The sequence below is a fragment of the Suncus etruscus genome, chromosome 8 (genome assembly GCF_024139225.1).
Source record: "Suncus etruscus isolate mSunEtr1 chromosome 8, mSunEtr1.pri.cur, whole genome shotgun sequence".
Taxonomy (NCBI): Eukaryota; Metazoa; Chordata; class Mammalia; order Eulipotyphla; family Soricidae; genus Suncus; species Suncus etruscus.
The window spans coordinates 44,497,469-44,525,310 of record NC_064855.1 but is presented as its reverse complement, the minus strand read 5'-3'; the positions used below and the strand labels follow the sequence as shown (position 1 = coordinate 44,525,310).

Sequence of the window (27,842 nt, the reverse complement as noted above, 5' to 3'; positions counted from 1 at the left end):
ATTAAAAAAATTAAAGGACACGGGATATTGGTTATGGGAATGTTGCACTGGTGAAGGATTTTATTTATATATGTATGTTAAAAAATTAAAAAAAAGAAAAGAAAACAAAAGCAAGGCCTCCCAATTCTTACCACAGGCTGTGTTCTTTACACTGACTGTATAGTAAGAGGAAGTACAGTAAATGCACCCCATTTACACCTCAACCCAGGCCCTTTGCCGGGTCTGTATTGTGAATTGGGGACAAAAATTAAAAAAATTAAAAATTAAAAAAATTACATTAATGCAAATGTTGACAATAATGGACTTTTAGCTGATGAATCTAGATGGGAAGTTAGAAGAATTTATTGTTTTGGGGACCACACCTGACAATGTTCAGGGATTAATCCTGGCTCTGTACTCAGGAATAAGTACTGGTGGTGCTCAAGGGTACATATGGGTTGTTGGGGATTGAACTAGGTTGGTTGTATGCAGGTCAAATGTTCTATCCATTGTATTATCACTCTGTCCCCAGTATATTTTCATTATTTCACCTTCATTCCTTTTCTGTTAATTTTTATTGAGACCAATGTGAATTTCAAGGATTTCACAGTTACATTTAAGGTACATAGTGACAGTGAATTAGGGCAATTCTCATGACCAATGTTGAATTCCCTCAACCACTATTCCCAGCATGTATCTCATACCTCCACCCTTAGACCCTTAGACCCCTGGACTGCTAGTGTAACTGGTCCCTTTTGTGTATAGCTTTGTTGTAGTTTGGGTCTCTTGATTCTATTGTCATTGACTTTGGGTTGGGTATTTAGGCCTGATCATTTTTATTTCCACTCAATGCTCATGAGACCATCTTGGTTGTTTCCAGAGTCTTGCTATGGTAAATAGTGATGCGATGAATATAGGTGTAAGGAAGGGTTTTTTGTATTGTATTTTTGTGTTCCTAGGGTATATTCCTAGGAGTGGTATAGCTGGATCGTATGGGAGCTCAATTTCCAGTTTTTGGAGGAATCTCCATATAGCTTTCCATAAAGGTTGAACTAGGCGGCATTCCCACCAGCAGTGGATAAGAGTTCCTGTCTCACCACAACCCCGCCAACACTGCTTGTTCTCATTCTTTGTGATGTGTGCCAATCTCTGTGGTGTGAGGTGGTACCTCATAGTTGTTTTGATTTGGAACTCCCTGATAATTAGTGATGTGGAGCATTTTATTCATGTGCCTTTTGGCCATTTGTATTTCTTCTTTGTTAAAGTGTCTGTCCATTTCTTCTCCCCATTTTTTGATGGGATTAGATGTTTTTTTCTTGTAGAGTTCTGTCAGGGCCCTGTTTATTTTGGATATTATCCCTTTATCTGATGAGTATTGGGTGAATAGTTTTTCCCAATCAGTGGGTGGCTCTTGTATCCTGGGCACTATTTCCTTCAAGGTGCAGAAGCTTCTCAGCTTAATATATTCCCATCTGTTAATCTCTGTTTTCACTTGCTTGGAGAGTGCAGTTTCCTACTTAAAGATGCCTTTAGGGAGACAGCTATTTTCTATGAATACAACATTTCATTTCCTGAATATGCTTTGTGGGATGTCATCTGGTTACATGGTTAAAAGTGGATTAAAGAGAAGGGCACACTCGATAGCATGGAGGTAAAGCTTTTGCCTTTCATGCAGATGGACGGTGGTTCAAATCCCTGCATCCCATATGGTCCTCAGTGCCTGCCAGGGGTGATTTCTGAGCATAGTGCCAGGAGTTACCCCCTGATGGCTGCCGGGTGTAACTCAAAAACCAAAAATCAGAAAAAAAAAGAGAGAGAGAGAGAAGGGCAACACTTGCAGAATCATTTGTCAAGAAAATCAGGATTTTTCTGGCTTGTCCATACCTTTCACAAGTATTCCACAGAAACTGACAGCCACCAGTCTATTTCCTTGTTCAGCATGAGTTTTCATCCACGTCTGGTTCCTAATATTAAAAATTACTTTTTCCTTTTCAGAAATTCCTCCTTTGTTTATTTGAGGAACAATTTTCTTTTTTCCATGACTTCTCTGTCTCTCTTCTCTATGGCAGCTACAGGGCTGCTGTCCTGGCCATCATAACTTTCCTTCATCACTTGTACAACACAACTATATAAGTGACTCTCAAGTTTAAATTTTAGATTTTTAATTGATTTCTCCTGAAATTAAAATTCACATCTAAAAAAATTCACATCTAACCTCTGAAGGAAAACTCCAGCAACATAAGGCAGAATACATCTCAGAAACCAGTAAAGTAGGGTGTCCAAACTGGAGGTGGTATTGCATGGACCCTCACCTGCACATGTAGGGTGGGGCCATCTGGAGTTAATGTGAGAAAAACCTACAGATGCTCTTCCCCACTTGAAATTCCTGGGGATGGGGTGGTGACATATGATACATTTCAAATGTAAATAGGATTCTAGACAACTTTTTTCAATGTCCCTGAATTTCAATGAATGATGTTTGGGGCAAAAGTATATTTGTGTGGGGTTATCTCCTATCGTTCCCATAGACTTGGTCATTAAGACTAAGTTGTGTCAAGAAACACTTTCAGAGAGAACACGCTGTCCTATTTGAATACCAGAGTAATGGACATACAGAACTGTTGCAAATTCTTTGCTCCTAGTATTCTACAGTTCCAGATTTCTACTGAAGTGATTTTGGGGGCTAGAATGGGGTTTATCTTTTACCAGGGCAGCATTTTACACTTATCTGGGTTCCAAAAGCAACCAGACTTGGATCACAAGTGTGCCTTGGGTCCTGTATCTGCCCTTACCTTGGCATCAACTCCTGATCCTCTCATCAGGTCCTTCTCACCTCCTGCCTAGAGTTTTGTCATGGACAGGAGATGCTTCTAATGGTTTTCTTCCTACTATATCTTCTCCCTTACTATCATTATATTTATCCTCCTAAAACAGAGCTTGAAGTATTTTTTAAAATAACTTATCCAAAACTTTCAATCCTCTTAAGGATTTTTTTGGCTATTGTCAGTCTCACTTCCATGATTGAGGCAAATATGACTCTTTGCTTTTCTCAGAACAGCCATGACCTTTCTCAAACTGTGAAGATGCTCTCATTCTTCCTACTGTTTGTAATTGGGAATCCCCCTCCACTCCTGGCCTACTGAAATCTTATTTGCTCCTGAGACCTACAGACAGACATCTTTCTCTGAAGAGACCTCAGGGGTTTGATTGCCTGGCTGGAGGAATGACTCTGAGCACATGACATCTCATTCTATTCTCTGAATCAGCCATCTGGGTCTGGTCTAGTGGTCTAGTTTTCAAATCTTCTATTTGTGGGAGGAGGAATAAGGAGAGGGACATGCTTAATGATGCTCAGGGTTTACTTCTGGCTCTGAACTCAGGGATAATTCCTGGTGGTGCTCAGGAGACTATATGTGGTGCTAAGGATCTAATCTGGGTCAGTAACATAGAAGATAAGTTACTTAACCACAGTACAATCTCTCTCTGACTTCTCAAATTTTCTATCTAATAAAGGGCATTAAATAAACCTGAATAGCATCAGGGAATCATGAGCTGTGCAGGGAATCAAGAGATGGTTCAGGTTGTGCCTGAGCACTGGAGGAAAGCTTGTGCTTGTGCTACACTCTAGATGTGTATTATGCCCATTCCCAGTTCTGACACTAACTAGAAAGTCACAGTTCAGTTCATTAGGCTGCTGCAACTAGAGGAGGGCAGGTGCAAAAGGGGGGCAAAACTGAGGGCTTGCTTGCTTGTGGCACACTTGCATTACTCTTGCCACCTCTCTCTGCACTGAATTGTTCCTGAGATGTGTAGGAGACAGTGATGTTTAGAATTCACTCATATTAAATGCAGCACTAGAGTTCACTTATGCTTCATAGGCCCTGATAATCATAAAGCCATGGGATAAATGGGGAGCTGAGTGACCTGGTGTGTAGATGATAGCTTATCCTTTCAGACTTAGAGAGACTTGGGGCCAGAGTGTTGGCACTAGAGATAAGGCGTCTGCCTTGCAAGCGCTAGCCTAGGACGGACCGCGGTTCGATCCCCCAGCATCCCATATGATCCCCCCAGCCAGAAGCAATTTCTGACTGCATAGCCAGTAGTAACTCCTGAACTTCAAACAGGTGTGCCCCCCCCCAAAAAAAAACAAAAAACAAAACAAGACAGACTTAGAGACTGATGGAATCACAGGACCCAGTCTCGGAGCCCCTCATCTCATTGTGACCCTGGCATTGGAGTTCCATAATCTTACTTTATGGGAAATCTCAAATATGAACCAATTCATGAATCCACTTCTCACTGAAAAGAGGTTTTGGAGTTCAGATGCCAACACCTTCTTTCTTTGTAGTCAGTAATATATGTATACATATAGTCAGTAATATATGTATATATGTATATACATATATGTATGCATATATGTGTATATATACATATATGTATATATGCATATACTAGGTATATGTATATATACACACATATATGAGTGTATAGATATATATCCCTATCTCTCATTTTGGTCATACTAAATGGTGGTACTTGTAGGGCTACTCCCAAAGAGTTGTGCCCACATAGAAAAAAAATGCACCTTCAGAAGTAAAGTGTGTGAAACTTGCAGTCAGAGGGCAGACAACAGAGGTGTGTCTATGAAGGCGGGGTTATTATCTGGATCGTTCCCTAAATTCACCACTAGGGGTTGCTAAAGAGTAGTGATCTCAGGAGTCAGGCAATAGGGTTGGTTCTCTTGGACAAAATGGATAAAAATAATTCATTTGATTCTGAGAAGTGAGAATCCCTGAGAGTCACACTCATTACTAGACCAGACATAATTCCTGGAGCAGAGATTCAAGCAGACATGTCTGTGAGACTGCTGTAAGAACCAGGCCTTGCCACAGGGGCAGCACTGCGTGGACACAGCACAAAGGTGAGACTAGTGTTAGCACCTAAATGTCACTTCTTAGAACCCCTGCAATCCTGGCAGAGATGTGTCACAGCTGGCAATTTATATAGCAGCACTCTGGAAGATAGCAAACATGATTCAAAAATGAAAGGCTTGTTTTGTTTTGTTTTGTTTTGTTTGGGGGCCCGGCAGAGCTCAGGGCTTACTCCTGGTGGTGCTTAGGGGAGCATATATGATATCAGGCATCAAATTGGAGTCCATCACATGTATGGAAGGTGCACTTATCTCTGTACTAGCTTTCTGGCTCCATGGAAGATTCTTATCTGGATTTCTAATTCCTTTTGTCTGATGACTTCACATATACAGACTTACTTTCTTTTCATGCTAATAGTATCAGCACATTCTGCAAAAGATATATAGCAGCTGCTGAACAGTAAAACTGAGAAATTATTTCTAGCCTTAAAAGCCAAACCTATTATATTCTCAGGCATATAAAAAGCTAATAGCAGTTTGCACTATTTTAATTTTGTATCTGGTATGTCTCTTATCTTGCTTTCAAATTAAGTCATCAATGTAGGCTTTGTATCAAGTGATTTTCTCAGGTACCTTTTATTATAAATTTACTATATTCTCACAAAATCTTGTGAAGACTTATTTGAAATCAGGGAAGAGGAGACTCAAAGACAATTGACCAGAGGTGAATTATCTACCAGCAGTCCAGTCAGAAAAAGGATGTATTCATTTAGGTGGCAAAAATGAGACTGGAAGAAAGGCAGCACCTTGTTCAAGATCTCACATGTAGGTGGCATTGGTTTCTATTTCTGGCCTCACTCTATCCTCTCTTCACCACAGTATGCTCTATAGCCAAATATGCTATAGTAGAAAAAAGCTCTGAGTACAGAGTTCCAGAAAGACTTTCTAACTATAAATGCAAAAGGATGGCTTGTACTTTCAAGCTGAATGCAGAAATCATCTTTTCACAGTCATCTACTGAGCTGGGACTATTCTTCCTACTTAATAAGAGATTGCTGGCTTTCCACAGGAAATACAGTGGCTACCTCACATACAAGACCTTGCCATTAAGGTCTCTACCACACAGGTTTTAGTTGCTTTGTCTTTCTCCCCAGTTGTTTCATCCCATGTCCTACCTCCTACTCTAATGAGATATTCTGGTAAACTCTCAAATAAAAGCCTCAAAATCATTTGTAATATATGACAACCAGAGCTAAAGTTCAATTATAGACTTATGTTCAATAATCAACTTACAAAATATGTGCCCATATTTTTTCTGGAATTATGGTCAGAAAGGAGAAAAAGAATATATTTTATGTCGCTGGGGCAATGGTGGTGGTGAAATGCCATGGTCATTTGGGAGGTCTGCCTGGAATGGCTGATTATGATTTACTAGAAAGAAAATAAAATGCATGTCCTCCATCCATCTTACTGAAATGTCATATGGTGTGGGTCTAGTAGTTGGGTGATCCAAGAGGGTGGACTACAAATCACCCACAGCCTTTTTTGTTCTTTGATTTAAGAGCCACATGTATGATGCTGAGCAATAAAACTTATGGTCTAAAGGTAATCAGAAATGTTACTTTCTGGGACCAGAAATACATGTGGGTATGTGGCCCTTTATTTCTGCATAAGAATTCCTATTTTGCCATGATGGGATTCAAAATTTTGACTTCTAAAAAGTCAGAGCAGATTATTTATAGAAAACTTTATAAAGGATTTTCTCAGACATTGTGAATGGTACATGGAAGGAGTAATCTCAGAAGATGAAGAATGTGATTGTTGTCACTGAACTTCAATAAACAACCTTCTTTTCTTTCCAGTATTAAAGACATGGTAATCATTAAAAAGTACACAAGGAGGTGGAGCCGGAGCAATACTAGAGCAGTAGGGCATTTCTCTTGCATGCGGTCAAAACAGGATGCACTTCAGTTTGATTCCAGGTATCCCATATGGTCTGCTGAGCCTGCCAGGATCAATTTCTGAGTACAGAGCCAGGAGTAAACCCTGAGTGCTGCCGGGTGTGACCAAAAAAGGAAAAAAAGAAAAAGAAAAATACACAAGGAACAAGAAACATGCCACTATTTCTTAATAAGAAAAAATGATCAATATTTGTCAAGGCCAAGTCAGGCCTCCTGGGTACCTGAACACCATGTTTGTGGTTTGAGTTCTTACAGGAGTTGTTCAAAAGAGATTCCCAAATACTGTTGACCAGAAAGGTTGGTGTTAAGATTTTCCTTTGGAAAATGCTAGTAAAATGGAAATATCTTTCTCTAGCCTCTAATTACAAAAAATGTATAACTGTTTCCTAATAAAATTTTTTAAGTGAAAGACAAGAGCTATAACAAAACTTGTCATCTAGCCTTCTATATAGAAAGAAGCCAAAAAAATTCTCCTTTACTTCAAAGTCAGATGGACATGGACCAATTTTACAATATTTTGATGTTATTTTTGAAAGTAATGAATATAGTTAGCTCTTTTTCTCATTTGGAGAATACTTATATCTATTTTAACTTCTTTACTTGTATAGATACAAGGCCATCTACATAGGAAACTAAAAATAATCTTTTGGTTTGAATATGCTAATTCATAATGCTTAAAACCAGAAACTTATAAATGTTCACTTTTTCCCTAAAACAGATCTTGGTTCCTACAATCTATCCAAATCTACAAATCTATCCAGACACAGGCTTCCACCAGCCTCTGTTGTCCCCACACTGAGAGGCAGGGAGGCTTTTCTGCTCTAAAACCAACAGAGTCCCTGTCCAGAGTCCTGAAACTGCTCCGCTGGCCACTCTGTGAACTTGGCCTTGAGGAGATGTCCTTGACCTGTCAGATTCCATTTCCTATAAGCCCAAATAGAATGAAACTGGTCTCCATTATACAATGAACAGAAATAGTAGCATCTAGCTACCTCATGAACAGAATCACATGCTTTATTTTCCCTCAAGCTCTCACTTTCAGAATGTTCGCTGGTATCTTTTTTTTTTTTTTTTTTATTACTCTTTTGATGGTTTTCCCATTTGTAGTAATCTGGGCTATTAAATCATTCTTCCAAGACTCATTTCTTTCACATCCGAGTACCTGCTGAATCCATTAATGTGCATGTTGTGTGATTTTCTGAATATAAAATTCCAGTTTCAACCCCATAGCCAAACTAAAACATTCCCAAAACACCATAAGCATCTTCTACAATGAAGTCCCCTGACAGTCACCAAATGGAGCTTCACCTTTCCAAAGAAGTGCTGAGTGGATACAGCGAATGCCTCGAAGCCACGAATGGTCTTCTTTAACTCCCCTTTGACCAGACTCAGCTGCCGAGCCTGCTGCTCACAGCGCTCCTTCAGCCTCTGGACCAGCTGCCGCTCTGCTTCACGTGCCTGTAGATCTGGTTTGGGGGAAAACCCATTCCGGGGAGCTGTGGTTCTCTGCTTGGGGTAGCCTATAAAGAAAAAAAAAAAACCCAGTCATTAGTGAAAAAAAACTGACACCTTATTTAAATCTATTAATTCGTATTTTCTTCTCCAAAGTTGTCTTGGCCACCACAAGGTGGAGCCAAGAGCCATTGGCTCTGCAGAGGAACTATCCAGAGCCAATCTTGTTAGCTACCAATAGTACCCAGGGACAGGGACTGAAACTATTTGCTTTATTTAGGTGGTCCCAGGACAAAGGTAACCATTTCATTTCTGCTTTTTCCATTGCTTCCAGGCCTGCCAAGTGAGACCGAAGTTTTTCTGTTTTGTTTTTCAGGGGAATTTACTAGAATTATGTTGAATCAATTAATCATCTAGAGAAAGTTAGACTTGTGTAATATCCTAGCAGCCTATTAATTGTCATCAGGAAGACTTGCTGACATGTCCCATACCTCTTTTCCAGTGGCTTCTCTATAGAACATTTCTTCAAGTTCAATTTATTTTTCTTTTGAACAAGCTCTGCTCCAGCAGATTCTTGTCTTTAAACCTTCTTCAGCATCAAAGTTCCCCAGAATACCTCCCTGGGAGGAATTCCAGACATCTCCATGGCCCAAAGTTCAGATCACACCACCAACACCATCACTTCCTAGTACTGCTTTTCCTCATCTTTCACTACCCAACAGCAAAAATAATCTAGGGTCTGGAGAGATATCACAGGGGGGCAGGACACTTGTCTTGCAAGAAGCTGATCCAGATTAAATCTCTGGAACCCCAATTAGTTCCCCAAGTCCCACCAGAGGTGATGCATGAGCACAGAGCCAGGAATAAGCCTGAGTATCACTGGGAGTGTCCCTGGAACAAAAAATTAACCAAAAATATAAGCAACAGAGTGCATGATCAGTGTGGGTACCTCCACTGTAACAAGAAGAAAGTTCTCACTGCTCCTCAATCTGGCTCTTAGTACTACTATTTCAGGTAAGTATTAAGTATGTGGGCTTCCAAGGAATGACCAGAAACTCAACGTAGTTGGGGTAGGGTAAAGAAAACTTTTTTTTTTTTTTTGGTTTTTGGGCCACACCCTGTGACGCTCAGGGGTTACTCCTGGCTATGCGCTCAGAAGTTGCTCCTGGCTTCTTGGGGGACCATATGGGATGCCGGGGGATCGAACCACGGTCCGTCCTAGGCTAGCGCAGGCAAGGCAGGCACCTTACCTCCAGCGCCACCGCCCGGCCCCAGGGTAAAGAAAACTTTAATTCTTTTAGGCTGCAAGTCAAAGGAGCAAAAACAAGATCCTGGGGGAGCAGAGCTGAGCACTGAATTTTGATCACAATTCTGTGGGGAAAACAAAAATGCCCTGAACCTCCATTCCTACAGGGCAAGGTCAAATATATACCCACAGAGAACCTCTGGGCTGGGAGAAGGGTAAAGAGCATGGCCTTACCTCCCAAAAGGATTTTTATTTTCTAAAAGTAAAACAGGTTGGGGCTGGAACAGTGGTACAAACAGTAGGGTATTTGCCATGCACTTGCACTTGCACTAGGACTGACCACAGTTTGATTCCTCAATGTCCCATATGGTCTCCCAAGCCAGGAACGATATCTGAGCACATAGCCAGGAATAAACAGGTGTGGCCAAAAAACAAACAAACAAACAAAAAACCAAGTCTATTTCAGAAATAAAGGAGGGAAAAAGAGAAGCATGTAAGAGAAAACACAGGCTTCTCTAAAGTGAGAAATCCAGGTCACATCCCAAACAGGGATATTGCAGCCATTTTCCCAGAATGGGGTGATGGGCCCTAGGGTAAAAATGGGGATTTCAAGAGGATATGTGGGTAGGTTCCTTTCTTTGCCCAGATATTTTCCTTTATTTTTTACAATGTTCTTCAATATTTTAAAGGTTCTTTAGTCTTCCCTCCAAAATATCAGGGGGCAGAATAGAAAACAATGGGCAGTTTTAAGACAGAGAGATGAGCTTAATGAGTGACCTTGTGTTGTAAGGAGAAAAGTGGTTGATTGATCTAAATACTTTAGATTGTAACCATTTATCATGGTAACCATGTAAACTTTCACTAAATCTTCCTTTTCTTAAAAACTATTCATAACAGCCCCAAATTTTGAAACAGCTCGGGTTTCCAAGAGCAGTAGACTGGAAAAAAATGATGATACATGCACACAATAGAATACAACTTGCCTGTAAAAAAGATGAAATTTGCTGCCACATGGATGTATCTGAAGACTATCAAGCCAAAAGAAATGATGTCAGCCAGAAGGAGATGGACAGATATAGAATTATCTCTCTCATCAAAAATATAGGAGAAAAATAATAAATAGACCAAAGCAGCATAATCTAAGAACTGGTTTAAGAAATAGGGTTCAACACAGTAGTGAGATATGAGGGGAAAGTGTTCAGCTAATAGATGTTGTAGGGGGAAGACCTTGAGACAATAGTGAACACTGGTGGGGGTGCAGTGTTGAAAAATTGTATGCATGAAACCCTACCATTGACAGTACTGTAACATTATAAGTTATGGTGACTAAAATAATTTTTAAAGTTCCATCAGAGATTGAATGCAACCTCACAGATGACAAAAACTATTATGACTTAATGGAATATAGTCTGTGAAATGATTGCTGTTTAAAAAACTACAGCATTTGTGACAGTACATAACATTCCAAAAAATTGATTTGCACATGGTAGGCAAATCTACTTTTATTCAACTTTGTCAACAAGGAGAGAAAAGGAAAATGAATTACCAATAAAATATGAGAGATTTAATTGCCTGCATTAAACTGCAGAACAGTCTAATTCCCCCCTATTGTTTGTCATTTTATTGCTGTTACTGGTGATTTTAGGGTTTTTTTCAGTGTCAGAGATCAAAACCAGGGCCTCATTATGGCCAAAGGTTTTATAAAAACACTTCAGCATTTTAATTAACATATTAAAATGCCAGATACATAATAGAATTAGGATAGAAGGCACTTTTACTTTTTTTTAAAAAAGATTTTTTTATTTCTTTATTTAAATACTGTGGCTTATAACATTCATAATAAAACAGTTGATTTTTATTAACAGTTAACAAAGTTGACTATGATTTTCAGTCATACAATGTGTAGCATCTTTCACCAGTGCACATTTCTCACAAGTGTCCCTAGTTTTCCTCCCACCTTCTCCTTTTTCCTCCCCACTTCTGAGCAGACATTGTTCTGCTCTTTCTTCCTTTTTTCCCTTTAAGACTCTGTGGTTTGCAATATTGTTACTGAAGGGGTGTCATGCATACACTTTATCGTCTTTCAGCACCTATTTCTTGTCCAGAGTGATCATTTCCTACTATTAGTGATAGAGTGGTCTCTTTTATAAACTAACCACATTCCCCCTGTTATTTGTGGCAAGTCCTCCTGGTCCTTGTCTCTTGTCTCTGGATATTATTACCATATTATCATTTTTAATATCCCAAAGCTGAGTACTATCATTCTATGTCTATTCCTCTCCCTCTGACTCATTTTGTCAGCATAATACTCTTTGTATCCATCCAAGTATAAGAAAATGTCATGATTAATAGAAGGCACTTCTTTTAAAATATCTAAAGAAGTACAACATAATTCTAGTTAGTGACATAAAGACAATAGCACAGTCACTTCTTTACTTGTGGATATTAGTAAGGAATCCTGTTGTCATGTATTTTTGGCTGGTAGATTTACCATTAATATAGTAACTCCTCTTCATCCTACCCTCTTTATGACATTTTTTTGGTTTTTTTTTTTGGCGGGGGGGTCACATCCGGCAGCGCTCAGGGGTTGCTCCTGGCTCTATGCTCAGAAATTGCTCCTGTCAGGGTTGGGGGACCATATGGGATGCCGGGATTCGAACCACTGTCCTTCTGCATCTAAGGCAAACGCCTTACCACTGTGCTATCTCTCTGGCCCCCTCTTTATGACATTTAACAAGAATACTCAATGATGTAAATGGACACTGTAAAAGGATTTGGGAAGGTCCTATTCTGGGCTCTTTTTTTCCACATTAGGGGCATTGTTGTACTCCTTTGATTCATGCAATCAGAATTCATCGGTGTGGTGTTCATAGGTCACATGACTCCCATTATATGCTGAGCCTTAGAACAGGCTAGTCTGAGAACATCAGCTTCTGGTATCTGCTGAATAAAAGAGTTATTGCTTCATGACACCAAACTACCTACCAGATAATTCCTTATCTGGGACTCCTGGCTGTGCATTTGACATCAAACTCTATCCCTGCAAAGATAAAAGCTCAGTTTATGCTAAGGTTCTAGTGTAGAGAAACATGGCTGGTTGTGGAGCTCAGAGGTACCTGTTAGTTACAAAGTACCTGTTAGTTCTCAATAAATAAAATATATTTTGGCTTAGGACTAGTAATCATTTCACCTCCGGTGGTCTATGATTAGTCCTCATTAAATATAATATTCTTGAAATTCTTTTCTTCTTTTCTTTCTTATTCTTCTTGTTTATTTATCATCATCATCATCATCATCATCATCCTTGTTGTCATTGTTGTTGTTCACCTGGCAATGCTCAGGGCTTATTCTTGGATCTTAGTTCAGGGATCACTCTTGGTAGGAGATCATGTGTGAAGATGAGGATACATCTGGTTTGAAGCAGGGTTGGCTACCTGCCAGGCAAGCACTTTAACCCTTGTATTATCTCTAGTGCTCTATGCCCTGAATATTTTTGTTGATTCCTACAGTTGAATTCCCAAAGTACTGTTTTCATCATTTTCATTTCTGTCTTCTCAACTGTCATTGTGTCCTGAGCATTGCACATAGAGGCAGTGATAATCACGTCTTTACCATCATGAGGAAAGCTCGTCTTGTAACCATATGATTAATACACAGATAGGTTCACCTCTTTCTTCAAAACTAAGAGTGATGTCAGCCCACATGCTGCTCTCCTCACTCTATAGACAATATAACTATTTAAAATGTGTTTAATCTTTTCCTTATCTCTTTACCTGGAAGAAAAAATTCCATTTCTCCAAGATCTTAGTGATTTACATTCAAGTATAAAACTGAGACTAAGGGTAAAGAACATCAAAATTCACACTGACAACTTAGAAGTAGTGGAAGACTTTAATACCCTTTCCTTTTCATTTGAAAGATCAACCAGACAGAACATCAGTTAAGAAACAAGAACCCTTGGGGCCGGAGAGGTTGTGCAAGCAGTAAGGCGTCTGCCTTGCTTGTGCTAACCTAAGACAGACTGTGGTTCGATCCCCTGGCATCCCACATGATCCCCCAAGCCAGGAGCGATTTCTGAGTGCATAGCCAGAAAGTAACCCCTGAGTGTCACTGGGAGTAGCCCAAAAAGAAGAAAAGAAAAGAAACAAGAGCCCTTGGGAGTGGAGTACTAGTATAACAGGTAGGATGCTTGCGGTTGACCTGGGTTAGATTCCTGGCATCCCATATAGTTTCCTGAGCACTACCAATAGTGATTTATAAGTGCAGAGCCAGGAGTAAGCCCTGAGCATCTCTAGGTGTGGTGCAAGAAAATACTCCACACAAAAAAGAAAAAAAAATAAAGTCCTTAATGAGGAATTGGAAGAACTGAGGCTAACAACAATAAAAACACACAAATATATAGAACCATCTATTCTCCAAAGTAAAATATGACTTATTGATTGTATGTCATTAAATGAAATGAAAAGATAATAGGACAAACCAAAATGTCCTTTGACTATCCTTCGTAAACTTTCAAACTGTAATGAATCTTGTTACCAGATGGATCTCTTCTACTAAGCAAAATTATGCAAATCAGCCTCCCTTGGTATGATGTACAGAGACAGCTGAAATTAGAGGGATGCTCCATGTCATGTGCTTTAGGGGACTCAGTAGTTGATAACTTTGACTGAGTATTACTAGTTATTGTGTTTTAGGCCCAGTGCAATGTATGGGTAGGGAGGATAAACCCTCCATTCTGGTTCCCTGCCAGTTTCCACATATGTTGACAGAAAGTCTTGCCTCCTAGCCTGGGAACCTACCACTGATCACACTGCTGATCCACTTCCCAACATCTCAGCCACCCAACAGCTTTCAATTATAAAGCTATAAAATGCTCCAATGAACTGAATCTTGCCCTAGTTTTTTCGTGCTATCTCCCTTGCTGAAAAATTCTAGTTGGAGGCAGCCAGTATGATTATCTCAGTGACAACTGGTAGTGAGGGGGGAAATGGCAGTGACCTTATGTGCTCACAAAGGTGATTGTAAGCAGTTTGCATGCAAAAGCTGAGCACAAGGGAGCACACAGTCCTGTAAAATGAATAAAGAATATTAAAAATTCGCCTTCAGTGGGGCTGAAGAGATATCATGGAGGTAGAGCGTTTGCCTTGCATGCAGAAGGACAGTGGTTCGAATCCTGGCATTCCATATGGTCCTGTGAGTCTTCCAGGTGCAATTTCTGAGTGTAGAGCCAGGAGTAATCCCTGAGTGCAGCCGGGTGTGACCCAAAAACCAAAAAAAAAAAAAAAAAAAAGTCGCCTTCAGTGATTTAATCACTATGCAGAGGATTCTAACTGATGGAACTACTTGATTTGATTTTAAAGCTGGAAGATTAAATCAATCACATGGTAACAGCCCATTGGAACAATATTGGAACCACTCTGTGGAGATGGCTCATGAGTTCAGTATTTCTGAATAAGAAGGAAAAGAAATTATGAGGCACAAATATAATAGCCCATTGGCTTAAGGAAAAGTATTTCTTGATTTTGGCTAACATTCCAAGAGAAAGAAAATCTGCTTCTTACAGATGGCACATGACATTCCAGGGAGCACATATGCAGAATTCTTGGTGATCTTGGACAGGCTATATTTTTTTTAGGCTGACCTAAATTTATTTTTAAAAATCCTCTATGGGCCCAGAGAGATAGCACAGTGGCGTTCGCCTTGCAAGCAGCTGATCCAGGACCAAAGGTGGTTGGTTTGAATCCCGGTGTCCCATATGGTCCCCCGTGCTTGCTGGGAGCTATTTCTGAGCAGACAGCCAGGAGTAACCTCTGAGCATCGCCGGGTGTGGCCCAAAAACCAAAAGAAAAAAATCCTCTACTATCACAATATTTTCCTACTTCACATTGGCCTGAGGGTGGCTAGTGATGAGAAATAGTGAGGACCGTGATTGTGGTGGTGATGATGTGGCCCTTAATCTTATCCTTAGCACATGGAGAGTAGAAATGAGTCCAATAAAAAATGTACAGCCTTATAATATATGTCCAGTGACACTAAAGAAAGGGGAGACTTACATATCTCAAGGAGGATGTAACTTCTTTTCTGTTTGATGTATACAACAGGTCAAACAAGAAATTTTCCATCAGAATTTTCAATTGTGGAAAATTGGACAATTATCAACTCTAGTCAAAATACAAATTGACAGAATACTCTCATCTTATTATTGATAAAAATACAGGTGTTATTTATTGAGGACCTCCAAAACTTCTTTTTATAGGGTAGTTTTGTGTTAATAGCAATGGCTATAATATTTTGATGAATGATGTGGGACGTTTCTTTCCATGTTCTTTTTGGCCAACTGTACTTTTTTAAGGAAATGTCTTCTTCCCATTTTGGGTGGGGTTAGATGTGTTTTTCTTGCTAAGCTCTATCAGTTCCTTAGATATTAATCCCTTACTTGATGGGTATTGGGTGAATAGTTTCTCCCATTTCGTAGGTAATCTATGTATCCTAATCACTACTTTGAGGTGTATAATGTAGTCGCATTTGTTAATCTTTGCTTCCACTTACTTAGCCAGTGGTGTTTTGTCCTTTAAGATGCCATTAGCTTCAATGTCATGGTGTGTTCTGTCTATATTTCCCTTTATTTACCTTATGGTTTGGGGTATGATATCAAGATATTTAGTTTATTTTAATTTGATTTTGTGCATAACAGAACCATGGATTTTCAAGACATTAATATGAGTTAACTAAGCAAATCAAGGCAGAAAACCTGGAAACATATGTAGTAACCCCCAACAAATAACTCTGTCTAAAGCTGTCTCTCACAGTGATTTATCTAGGTGGTGATCATGGTGAGTGGGGAAACTTGGGATGGGTTTCCCTAGTTAAGAAGGTATCCATCTTGGCTCAGAAAGTTTTGATGTCAAAACATACAAGAGAGTGGTTCCCAATTGTGAGAAACTGTGAGTGTTGCCTGTGCATGTTTTTCTACTGTCCTGTCTCCTGAACCTCTTGGGAGTGGGTCTAAAAGGACCCAGAAAAATAACTCTCCCAGAGGCTCCAGAGAGCACTTATCTTCGCTTCGCTTTGCAGCTGTGTGCTCTTTCTAACGAAAGAATGCCACTGCAACAAGAAAAAATCACATTAGGAACTGTACTGGATCTCTGAAGCCCAGCATTTCTCTCTGTACTGTTTTCTCTGCTGCATTCTCAGGCCTAAGATTTCATCCTGTGTGAGGCTTCATCCATGGAGGTATCCCCTTCCTTGGAGGGGAGTCGAGCCACCCAGAAAGGGTGGAGCCAGAGGACTGTGGCCGTGCACATCATTTAGCCAATGAATACCACCACAACATGTAGAAAAACCCACAATACAAGTGTGACAATGGGGAGACAATGCAGGCCAGCAAAAGGCATAAATAATGAAGATGGCAACTCTGATGACTGGAAAACGGTAAACCAACTAGTCAGTCTCTCAGATAAGGAATTTAAAGAAGAAATATGGAAGATGCTCACAGAACTCAAAGAAACCATGGATTGAGTTGAACAGAACACTAATAAGAACCAAGAAAATATGAAGACAGAAATTAGAAAACTCCAAACTGAAATAACAGGTCAAATAACAAGTCTGAAAAACTCAGTAAAAGAATTGAATGACAAAATGGATAAGCTCTCCTACAGGGTAACAGAAGCTGAGGATAGAATAGGTGCTTTGAAAGATAAGATAAATAACAACTCCATATAGTGGAAGATATTGAAAAAACCTTAAAGCAAATGAACAGTCAATGGAAAAATTAGTCAAAGAATGGGAACAGATGAAAACAGAAGTTTATGATAAGCTCAATAGAAACAACTTAAGAATCATTGGAGTTCCAGAGACCAAGGAAGAAAATCTCCAGGAAGAATCAATGATCAAGAACATCATTAAAGAGAAACTCCCAGAGCTAAAGAATATATGTGATCAAATCTTGAATGCCTGAAAAGTAACAACTAAAAGAGACCCCAGAAGAAACAACCCAAGACACATCCTAGTCACAATGGCGAATCCTACAGATAGAGACAGAATTCTGAAGCAGCAAGATCAAAAAGGGAAATTACATTCAAGGGAACATCCTTGAGATTTACAGCAGACCTGTCACCAGAAACACTCAAGGCCAGAAAGCGGTGGTGGGACATAGTGACAAAACTCAATGAAATAAATGCTTCGCCTAGAATACTGTACCCAGCAAAACTCACTTTCAGATTTGAAAGAAGAATACATGGTTTCACAGACAAAAAACAGCTCAGAAATTTTACAAACTCAAAACCAGTCTTAAGAGAAAAACTGAAAGACCTACTTTAATACAAGACTGACCAAAAGACACACCAAACTTCGATATAAAGATGGCACTACATCCCAGGACAATTCTTTCTCTCAATGTCAATGGACTAAATGCACCAGGTAAGAGACACAGAGTGGCTAAATGGATCAAAAAACTCAATCCAACCTTCTGCTGCCTACAAGAAACACACCTAAATAATCAGAACAAACATAGATTCAAAATAAAAGGCTGGAGGAAAATTATCCAAGCAAACAACACCCATAAAAAAGCTGGAGTGGCCATACTAATATCAGATGATGCAAACTTTATACTCAGGAAAGTTGTAAGGGATTCCTCCAGAAATTGGAAATTGAACTCCCATACAATCCAGCTATACCACTCCTAGGAATATACCCTAGGAACACAAAAATACAATACAAAAACCCCTTCCTTACACCTATATTTATTGCAGCACTATTTACCATAGCAAGACTCTGAAAACAACCAAGATACCCTTCAACAAATGAATGGCTAAAGAAATTGTGGTATATATACACACTGGAATATTATGCAGCCATCAGGAGAGACGAAGTCATGAAATTTTCCTATACATGGATGTACATGGAATCTATTATGCTGAGTGAAATAAGCCAGAGAGAGAGAGAATGGTCTCACTCAGCTATGGGTTTTAAGAAAAATGAAAGGCATTACTCAACAATTTTCAGAGACAAAAGAGAGGAGGGCTGAACATTATAGCCCACCTCATGAACCTCACCACAAAAAGTGATGAGTTTAGTTAGAGAAATAATTACATTGTGAACTATCCTAATAATGAGAATATATGAGGGAAATAGAAGCCTGTCTAGAGTACAGCTGGTAGTGGAGAGGGGAGGAGGAATATTTGGGTCATTGGTGATGGGAATTTTGCACTGGTGATGGGTGGGGTGTCATCTAATATGACTGATACCCAACCACAATCATGTTTGTAACCAAGGTGTTTAAATAAAAAATATTTTAAAAAAGCATACAAGACAGAGAACAGGAAGAACATAACCATAGAGTTAGAACTCTGGACCTCAGAATTGGTGCCCAGGTTTCTGATAAATGCATGCCTAGAAGAGGAGTGTCCATTGTCAGGGAAATAATTCTACATAGAACTTCAGGGGACATTAAAGGAACTCTTTTGAATGTGAGAAAAGTAAGATGAAAATCTAGATCTACACAAAGCATTGGAAATGAAAGCTGAATTGGCAAATCAAAATAAGTTTTTCTTTTTTCCTCTCTTTATAATTCTCTCACAATATAACATAATGTACAGTTACCCAGTTCATCAACAAATGGAATCAAACAACATATTATTATGTAAAAGATAATAGTTAAATATGGTGAAAATGAAAAAGTTACAGGTGAGATGAACAAAAATAATAGCAAAATAGTAGATTTAAACCCACTCATATCAACAAAATTCTTAAATGTAGTAATGGCAATTTAAATGGTCTAAATTCCAAGCCAATTTTATGCCATCTGTAAGAAATATCAAGAAACAAACAGATGAAAATAAAAATGAAAAGAGGTATACTATACTGACTAACAAAAATTTGGAGAGCACTATTCATATTGAATAAAGAGGATTTCAGAGAAAAGAATCTTATTGGATATAAAGAGGCTCACTTAATAAATGAAAGAAAAACGCACAATTTATCAAAATAAGAAATAATTCGGGGCCGGGCGGTGGCGCTGAAGGTAAGGTGCCTGCCTTGCCTGCGCTAGCCTAGGACGGACCGCGGTTCGATCCCCCGGCATCCCATATGGTCCCCCAAGAAGCCAGGAGCAACTTCTGAGCGCATAGCCAGGAGTAACCCCTGAGCGTCACAGGGTGTGGCCCAAAAACCAAAAAAAAAAAAAAAAAAAAAAAAAAAGAAATAATTCTACTAAATGTTTATGTGCTTTACCTATTAATAGAGTTTCAGAATGCTAGAGGTAAATACTTATAGAAATAAAAAGATGAACAGACACAGACACATGTGAAATTATACCACAAAGTTCCAAGTCTTCTCTCAATTATGGCTAGAGCAAGAAGACAGAAAATCAGTAAGGGTATGAAATACCTCAACAGTGCTGTCAACTGATTTGATCTATTTCTTTAGGCTGCTCTACATCAGAACAGAAGAATAGACATTCTTTTAATTATACACAAACATTATCAAGACATACAGACAATGTTATGGGTCCTAAAATAAGTTTTGGTAAAATTAAAGAATATAGGTCATCTGACATCTTCAATAGCAATGGAATTAAATCAGAAATAAGAATAGAATGACCTCATGAAAGCCTAAAAATAACTAAACCTTTCAAATATTTATATCCTTTCAAATAATAATGGGCAAAAGATAAAACCAAAGTGGGAATTGTGAAAATTCTTTCAATTCTGTGAAAATGAAAACCCAATATATTAAATTTGTAAGTAATAGTTAACAATGTAGATAGAGGGAAATTTATTGTACTCTACACATGCATTAGAAAAGAAGACAAACTTCAATGATATCAACTACATATATCCAGTATAAGTAAAAAAAAAAGGAAATAAAATGATTAGAAGAAAACTCAATTACATACTAAAAATTATGTACATAAGAAAAAGAAAGAATTGTAGAAAAAAGTCTGACTGGGATAAGTTTTAAAAATAATATCAAAAAACATGGCCCATAAAAGAAAGATTATGAATTGTATTTTATGAAAATTAAAAACAAGGGCCGAAGAGATAGCACAGCAGTGTTTGCCTTGCAAGCAGCTGATTCAGGACCTAAGGTGGTTGGTTCAGATCCCAGTGTCCCATATGGTCCCCCATGCCTGCCATGAGCTATTTCTGAGCAAATAGCAGGAGTAATCCCTGAGTACTGCCGGGTGTGGCCCAAAAACAAACAAACAAACAAAAAAAACAACAGAAACAAAAAATGAAAATTAAGATCATATACTTTTCAAAAAGCACAGTTCATAAAATGTAGAATTAGGTCACAATGCCCTGTGCAGGCAATGGTAAAACACAGAATTAAAAAAAAATGTATCTGCAGACTGGAAGATACAGTATAGTGGGCAGGGCTCTTGTCTTGAATGCAGCTTTGTTTGATCCCTGGAATCTCATACGATCTCTTGGGTATTGCCAGGAGAGATTCCTGAATTCAGAATTAGAAATAACCCCAGTATTGCCAGATGTAGCCCAAAACAAAAATAAATAAATAAATTGCAAGATGTACAACTCCTAACAACTCAATAATGAGACCAAAAATCAACTAAACATGGCAAAAAGATTTAAGCAGACATTTAATCAAAGTATATAATGATGTCAAATATATAGGAAAAAATTTCAACATCAATCATCATTAGTTTTTAGGTAAATGCAAATTAAAACCACTGTAAGACACCAGTACTCATCTATTAAGATGTCTACATTGAAAGATCTGGACAGAAATGTTGGCTAGCTCAGTTGGTAGAGCATAAGCCACTTAAAGACCTGGACAGATAAATCTGTGAGTTACAATGAGGCTATATATATCTTGAGAAAAGTATCTATAATTTAAGTTATGAATCCAAGTGCACTTCAATATGTATGATTTATGAAACAAAACTTAGCCTCGTCATTTGAAATGTTCTTAGAATAATTTGACTCATCTGTATAGTCTTACACAAAACCTATTTTGGGGAGGTCTGGAAGACTGACTACATGTGGTGGTGCTGGGAATTGGGGTGGTGCTAGTCCCACATCAGTTCTTGGAGTCATTCCAGATTGTGCATGTAGAATTAAGAAGTGCCAGGGACCAAACCTAGAATTCCAGCATGCAAAGAAAGCATTAAGCTACCACCCTTGAGTCAGTCCCCCACAAAGCCTATATTAACAAACTTCGTTGAACAGCTCATAAAATTCATTAAAAAACTATACTAAATGTGAAAACAATCTACAGACAACTGGGTGGTCATAAACTGTTACGATCTGTGGTGAATTCTATACCACAGAGAAGTTTAAAATTCAAAGTAAGCTTTCTTTCGAATACAGACTTTTGCATCATTGCAAAGTAAAAAAAAAAAAAATCCCATCAAACCATCAGAATGGTCTGTATGAAGTGTTAGCAAAAATGTGAAGGAATTAGAACTTTTTACAGTACTATGGGGAATTATAAAGTAATTAAGTCTCCTTGGCAAATAGGAACTCTTTCAAACACTTTTGATACTCAACAAACAACTACTATATGGTCCATTCATCCCATAGTATTTACACAAGCAAAATAAAAGCAGATGTCCACACAAAATCTTGTGAAAACATGCACATTAACTTTATAACAGCCAAATCCTTAGTGTGTGTGTGGTGTTGGGGGTAGTGTGTTAAAAGGTAAACAGAGGTTCTGGACAAAGCTCAAAGTACTAGTTTAATGTTTTGTATGAGGGAACCCAGGTCAGATCCCTGGCAAGGCATGGTTTCCTGAATGTCAGTGGGTGTGGTCTGAGAGATTCAAAAGATACCACACAGTGAAATTGTATTCACTGGAAAAATAAAGAAATTACTATCTCAAGAATGGATCGTAAAATAATTATGCCATGTTAAAATGTCAGATAAAATGAGAGTACAAAGTACATGATTCTATGTAAAATGGAAAAAATGGTAAACTAATCTTTGGGCTCAGCATGAGGTGGTAAAGGACAAGGAGGAGAATCACAATTGAGGACAGGAGACTTTGGAGGTGTTCAGTAGGTGGTGGATAGATGGATATCTCAGAATAATTTTAAGTTGGTGGTTCTGAGATACATCAAAGTCTGTGTTTGGAACAACCTTACCTCATCACCTCATTTTAACCATAAGGCACACTTGTTTCTCTGTTCACCTCCAAATAAAAGACTAGATTGTACTATATATGCTTGAACCCCATATCTTATAGAAATGTAGAGGGAGAGTGTTACTACTGAAAAGAGTTTTTGGGAAATAAATGAACTAAATCAGCTTGTGTCAAGAAAGACCCCAGAGCTGGCATCATTGGCCCACAAAACGAACAACTGAAAATCAGGTAGAGTTGTGACATCCTAATAAAACAAACAATTCACATACAAGTATCTTCTTTCCACTGAGTGCTCTCAACTTCCTGTGTTTTCTAGTCCCTCTATGCTTTCATATCTCTCCCACTTCTGATTCTTTAAAATAAAATATTTTCCAGCCTTTTTGAGGTAACCAGACAAGAAATACTATCCCGAGACATCTCCCTCATACACAAGGAGATGCTCAATGAATAGATGAAACTCACCTAAGCCCCTATCCGTTACTATCTATTCTGAGAGTCAGAGGAGCCTGGGGTCTGTCCCAGTGCCACTGCTGTACAGATATCTATCTATTTCTATACCTATCTCTGTATCATCTAGTCTATGTCTATACTTAAATATCATCTTTATCTATATCTTTTTGGTCATACCTGGTGGCAGTGCTCAGAACTTACTTATGTTTCTTTATCCAGAAATTACGCTTGGAGGATTATATGATATGCCAGGGATAAAACCCAGGTTGACAGTGTGCAAGGCAAATGCCCTACCCAATTTATAATTGATCTGGCCCTTAAAATAATAAATTTAGAGCAATTTCTTTTGTGACTCAAGGAGATAGAAAATGAATTTATATACAAATAGATAGAATACCTTAAAATTTTATTTTTAACTTACTCAATGAGGGCAGTGCTCCTGATCCTAACACTTTCAATTGTCACTTATTATACATTTCAAAGGAATCGGAAATATAACTCAACAAGAAACTCTGGACTTTAGAGTTCTTCAAACCAAGATGCTTTTATTTACTTTCTGTGATTCTGGACAAAGGAGTGAGAATATATGCACCTCAATTTCCTTATATAACAAGGTAAGGGCAACCATGCACCTACTTACTTATTATGACATTAGTAAATGAACCCATGATTGGGGAAACAGTTCAGCAAGTAAGATGCTTGCCTTACACATGGCCAACTATGGTTCAGTTCCCGGCACTATATGTATACCTGCATGCTAACAGGAGTGATCTCTGAGTACAGAGCCAGAAGTAAGCCCAGAGAACTACTAGGTACTTCTCTTTTATTTATTTATTTTTTAATGTGTGTTAAGTCCAGTTTATTTTTTAGTTTTTCTAATAATCATGTTATTTTTCCTAGTAACCATGGTGCTTAAATAAATATATTATTGGTATTGCCCTTTTAAAAGAATAAACAAATAAACATGCTGAAACAAATGAATTCATCTACAGAGCTTAGGAAGGACATAAGGAAGAATTCAAACATGAGCTGCTATTTATTGGTTGAGTTAATATGGATAACAGGTATGGGGACAAGTGGCAGAGTAATATTAGGAAGTTTGGAGAGTGGAATGTGAGCATGACTGTCAGAGATCGGGCCAGATAGTGTAAATAGGCCAGGATAGCACCTGAACAATCTACCTCTCTCTGTCTAGCCCTCAAGGTTAGAAAGGGCTCAGAGATAGGAGAGCCATAGCATCTAGGCTTAATGAGAAGATAAAATAGCACTTATTCACCACACTGCAGAATTTCCCTCTATTGGGGATCCTAGCCCATAGTGTGGGTACTTTTCCTTTCTCACACTTTCCTTTCTTCCAAATAACCACTCTCCCTTTATCTCTTTCTCTCATTTTCAGATAAAATCTGCTTAGGATCAACCATTTATGTTTCATTTCTTGTTCCTAATTTTCAATGGCCATAGACAAGAACCTGAACACAGTAGTACTATTATTGCTGGTAGTGTGTATGTGTGTGTGTGGGTGTGTTGAAAGACTATGTCTTGAAGTTATATTTGCATTATATTTTATGAAGCAGGTGAATGTCATACAACATGTTTTTGTGTGATAACTTTTTTAACTTTAAGTGATGTTACATAGATTGATTATTCACATGAACATAAAAAGAGAGACTTCCTCCTTGACAAAATTACAACACTTTGATATTCTTTGTTGCTGTTTTTCTTGTTTCTGTGTTTCTGTTGAGGTTAGAATTTCAATTTTATTTATTAATGATCTTTGGGATTCTTAGAAGATTATATGAAGATTTTATGTTATGTGAAGATTTTACCTCTTAAGTATAGCTTGAGATCATGTTTGTTAAGGTAAAATTATGCCCATAGTTGGTTCGTTTCCTGGTGAATGAGAAGATGATAGTACAAGCATATTGAACTCTGGAATTCTGTTAACCTCACAAACAAGCACTACTTAATGGGTGACATTTGAACAAAATAATTTCCAAGTTCAAGTCCTTACCCCACACAACCCAGAGCACATTTTAAAATACCTGGTGACTGGAGCTTGGTCGATGCAGTCATTATTCTTTTAGGAGAAGAAGTGGCAGCTTTATTAGTATCTTGATCCTTCTGGACTTCTTTCTTGGTTCCTGGAGAGAGTTTAAGAAGGGGGGAGGAGAGCAATAATTATAATGAAAATAGTAATATAGGTTGTTTAAGGAAAGGGAGGCTTAACAAAAGTCAAAAGGAACAAAACTACACTATTTGGCTGATTTGTTGCTATGGCCACACACCCCCTGGGACTGAATGATATGCTCATTTATTGAAAAGGGAATTTAGCTGTGAGTGGTCAAAGCCCATGGCTATCTCTGGTTTAATGAAACACTCCCTGTCTCTGGAGGTCACTGCATCCCCTTGACCCTGACAAACTCTCTGAGAATTAAAACTGTATGTGTCCTTTGTTGCCTGTGTGGTTTGCATGCCTCTTGTTGCAGAAACAATTTTTCAGAAGACTGAGAAGAAAATTGCTGCAGAACCTAACTGCTGATGATTTCAGCATTGTCTCTAAGCAAGCCCTAGGGGACAAGGTCTGCCTCTAATTCATTTCCATGCAGCTGTTATACAGAAGTGACCTAGAGAGTCTTGTAGCCCTCTTAGCTCTCTTGCAGCAGCTGAGCCTTTGAGGCTCCTGTTGCTAGAGCATGCAGAATAGAAAGCTGAATATGAGTGACAATTAAGAACAGCATGTAGATATTTTTCACATGTTAGTTCCCTGTGCAGAGCACTGGACCACTTCTCACACATAACTGGGCACACAGTAACTTTTATCTGCCCTTTGATCGAACAAGGGGAGGTCTTTAGGGAAATAACACCTCTGCATGTACATAGACCCTCCTCTACTTAAACACAATGTACTTTATTTTCACACCTGGTGGTGTCAGGTCTTATTCTTTGCTCTGCATTTAGAACTCACTCCTGGCAGACTCAAGGAATCACATGGGCTGCTGGGTCCAAACCTGGGTCTATTAAGCACCTTATCTTCTATACTAGCTTGCTGGCCCCTTCAGCATAAAATTTTAAGCCACTTGAAAAAACAAAACTTTGTTGAGACCTTAGATATGTCTCTTTTCCTAAAAGCCTTGTAACCCCATTTCTCACCCAGAGTAATGTGGTAACAATTTGTTTTTCCATTTCCCAGGTCTTTTTTCCAGGTCTTTTACTTTTTCTGTATACATACCTATACATTCATAGATGCAACTAATGATTTACACAGTGAATCACTTACTATTACTTCTTATCTATTCTTATTCCCATTTAAAAACAACATTTTTCACATCAAAGTATTTATAAATCCCTTTAAAATGCAATATCTCAGGAGTCAAAGAGAAAGTACAATGAGTAGAATACTTGTATTGTTCCTGGCTAATCTGATTTTGATCCTGGGCACTCCCTCCCCTATGATAGCCCTTAGCTCCACCACAATTTATCCCTTAGCACTGAGCAAGGACTAATCCCTGGGCAACACTAGGTGTGGCCCCAAAACAAACAAACAAAAGCACCATAATATTATTAGGCAAAAACATACTATGATTCACTTAATTTCCTACTAATAAAGATTTAACTATTTGCAGGTTTATCTATTAAAATGGCTAAATAGGAAACAAGAAAGCACTATACTATTGCTTTTGTACACATCTTTACTTTTTTTTGGTTTTTCGGGTCACACACATTTGATGCTTAGGGGTTACTCCTGGCTAAGCGCTCAGAAATTGCCCCTGGCTTGGGGGACCATATGGGACACCGGGGGATCAAACCGCGGTCCTGATCCTTGGCTAGCGCTTGCAAGGCAGACACCTTACCTCTAGCGCCACCTCGCCGGCCCCGATCTTTACATTTTTTACAGCATAAATTCATAGAAGTATTTGTATTGGATGAAAAGTCACCTCATTCACAATACTGCTAGATACATGCCAATTTCCCCCCAAATGGTATATTTATGCCAACAGTCATAAATGTGCATAAATGCAACTTTTCACACCCCACATTCTGCTGGCATCAAAGTCTCAATCATTTGGGGCCAGCGAGGTGGGCTAGAGGTAAGGTGTCTGCCTTGCAAGCGCTAGCCAAGGAAGGACTTCGGTTCGATCCCCAGGCGTTCCATATGGTTCCCCCAAGCCAGGGGCAATTTCTGAGCCCTTAGCCAGGAGTAACCCCTGAGCATCAAATGGGTGTGGCCCGAAAAAAAAACAAAAAAAAACAAAAACAAAAAAAAGAAATAAAAAGTCTCAGTCATTTTTACTTTTTGAGAATCTCAGAGTCTCTTCATATTGAACTTATACATTTTTTGTGAATTATACCCTTTGCCCATTTTCTTAGTGATATGTGAGAGCTCTTAATTTACTCTGGTTAGTCTTTGCCAATTATATAATTTATATCTTCTAACCTTTCATTTGTAAAGACTTATTTGTAATATCATTTATTATACTGTAATTTTATCTTCAAAGGTCAATTTTCCTCTTTTCAGCTTTAGAAGCACCATTACAGTTTGTTTATACTTACATGTGCAGGAAATCTTATGTATGTGGCTGTGTGTACTTATTTCAGTATGTATAATTTCTGTGTTTTCTGACCTGTGTGGGTTATCACTTTCCTCAGGCCCCCTCAACTGGCCAGAACCCTTTCTGTCCTTTCCCACTTAACTTTTGATCTTTCACTCATTCACCCACCATCATTCCTTTTGTTTTATTGCCATTGGACAAAGTGCTTAAAAATTCTGACTTAACTCCTG

The 27,842-nt window shown here is 38.5% G+C and overlaps 1 protein-coding gene and 1 non-coding gene across 3 annotated transcripts in view; one reads left to right on the top strand and one right to left on the bottom strand.

Moving 5' to 3' along the window:
* MTUS2 (microtubule associated scaffold protein 2) overlaps positions 1–27,842 on the bottom strand; it is a 584,178-nt gene that overhangs the window by 117,754 nt on the left and 438,582 nt on the right. For both annotated transcript variants that reach the window (XM_049778747.1, XM_049778748.1), the window contains exons 7-8: positions 25,105–25,203; positions 8,119–8,330 (exon numbers count right to left, since the gene is read on the bottom strand). In XM_049778747.1, coding sequence (XP_049634704.1) covers positions 8,119–8,330; positions 25,105–25,203 — 311 coding nt within the window. The remainder of the gene's footprint in view (positions 1–8,118; positions 8,331–25,104; positions 25,204–27,842) is intronic.
* On the top strand, positions 115–248 carry LOC126016559 (small nucleolar RNA SNORA51). Its single transcript, XR_007498353.1, has one exon. It is a non-coding gene; the product is annotated as a small nucleolar RNA SNORA51 (small nucleolar RNA).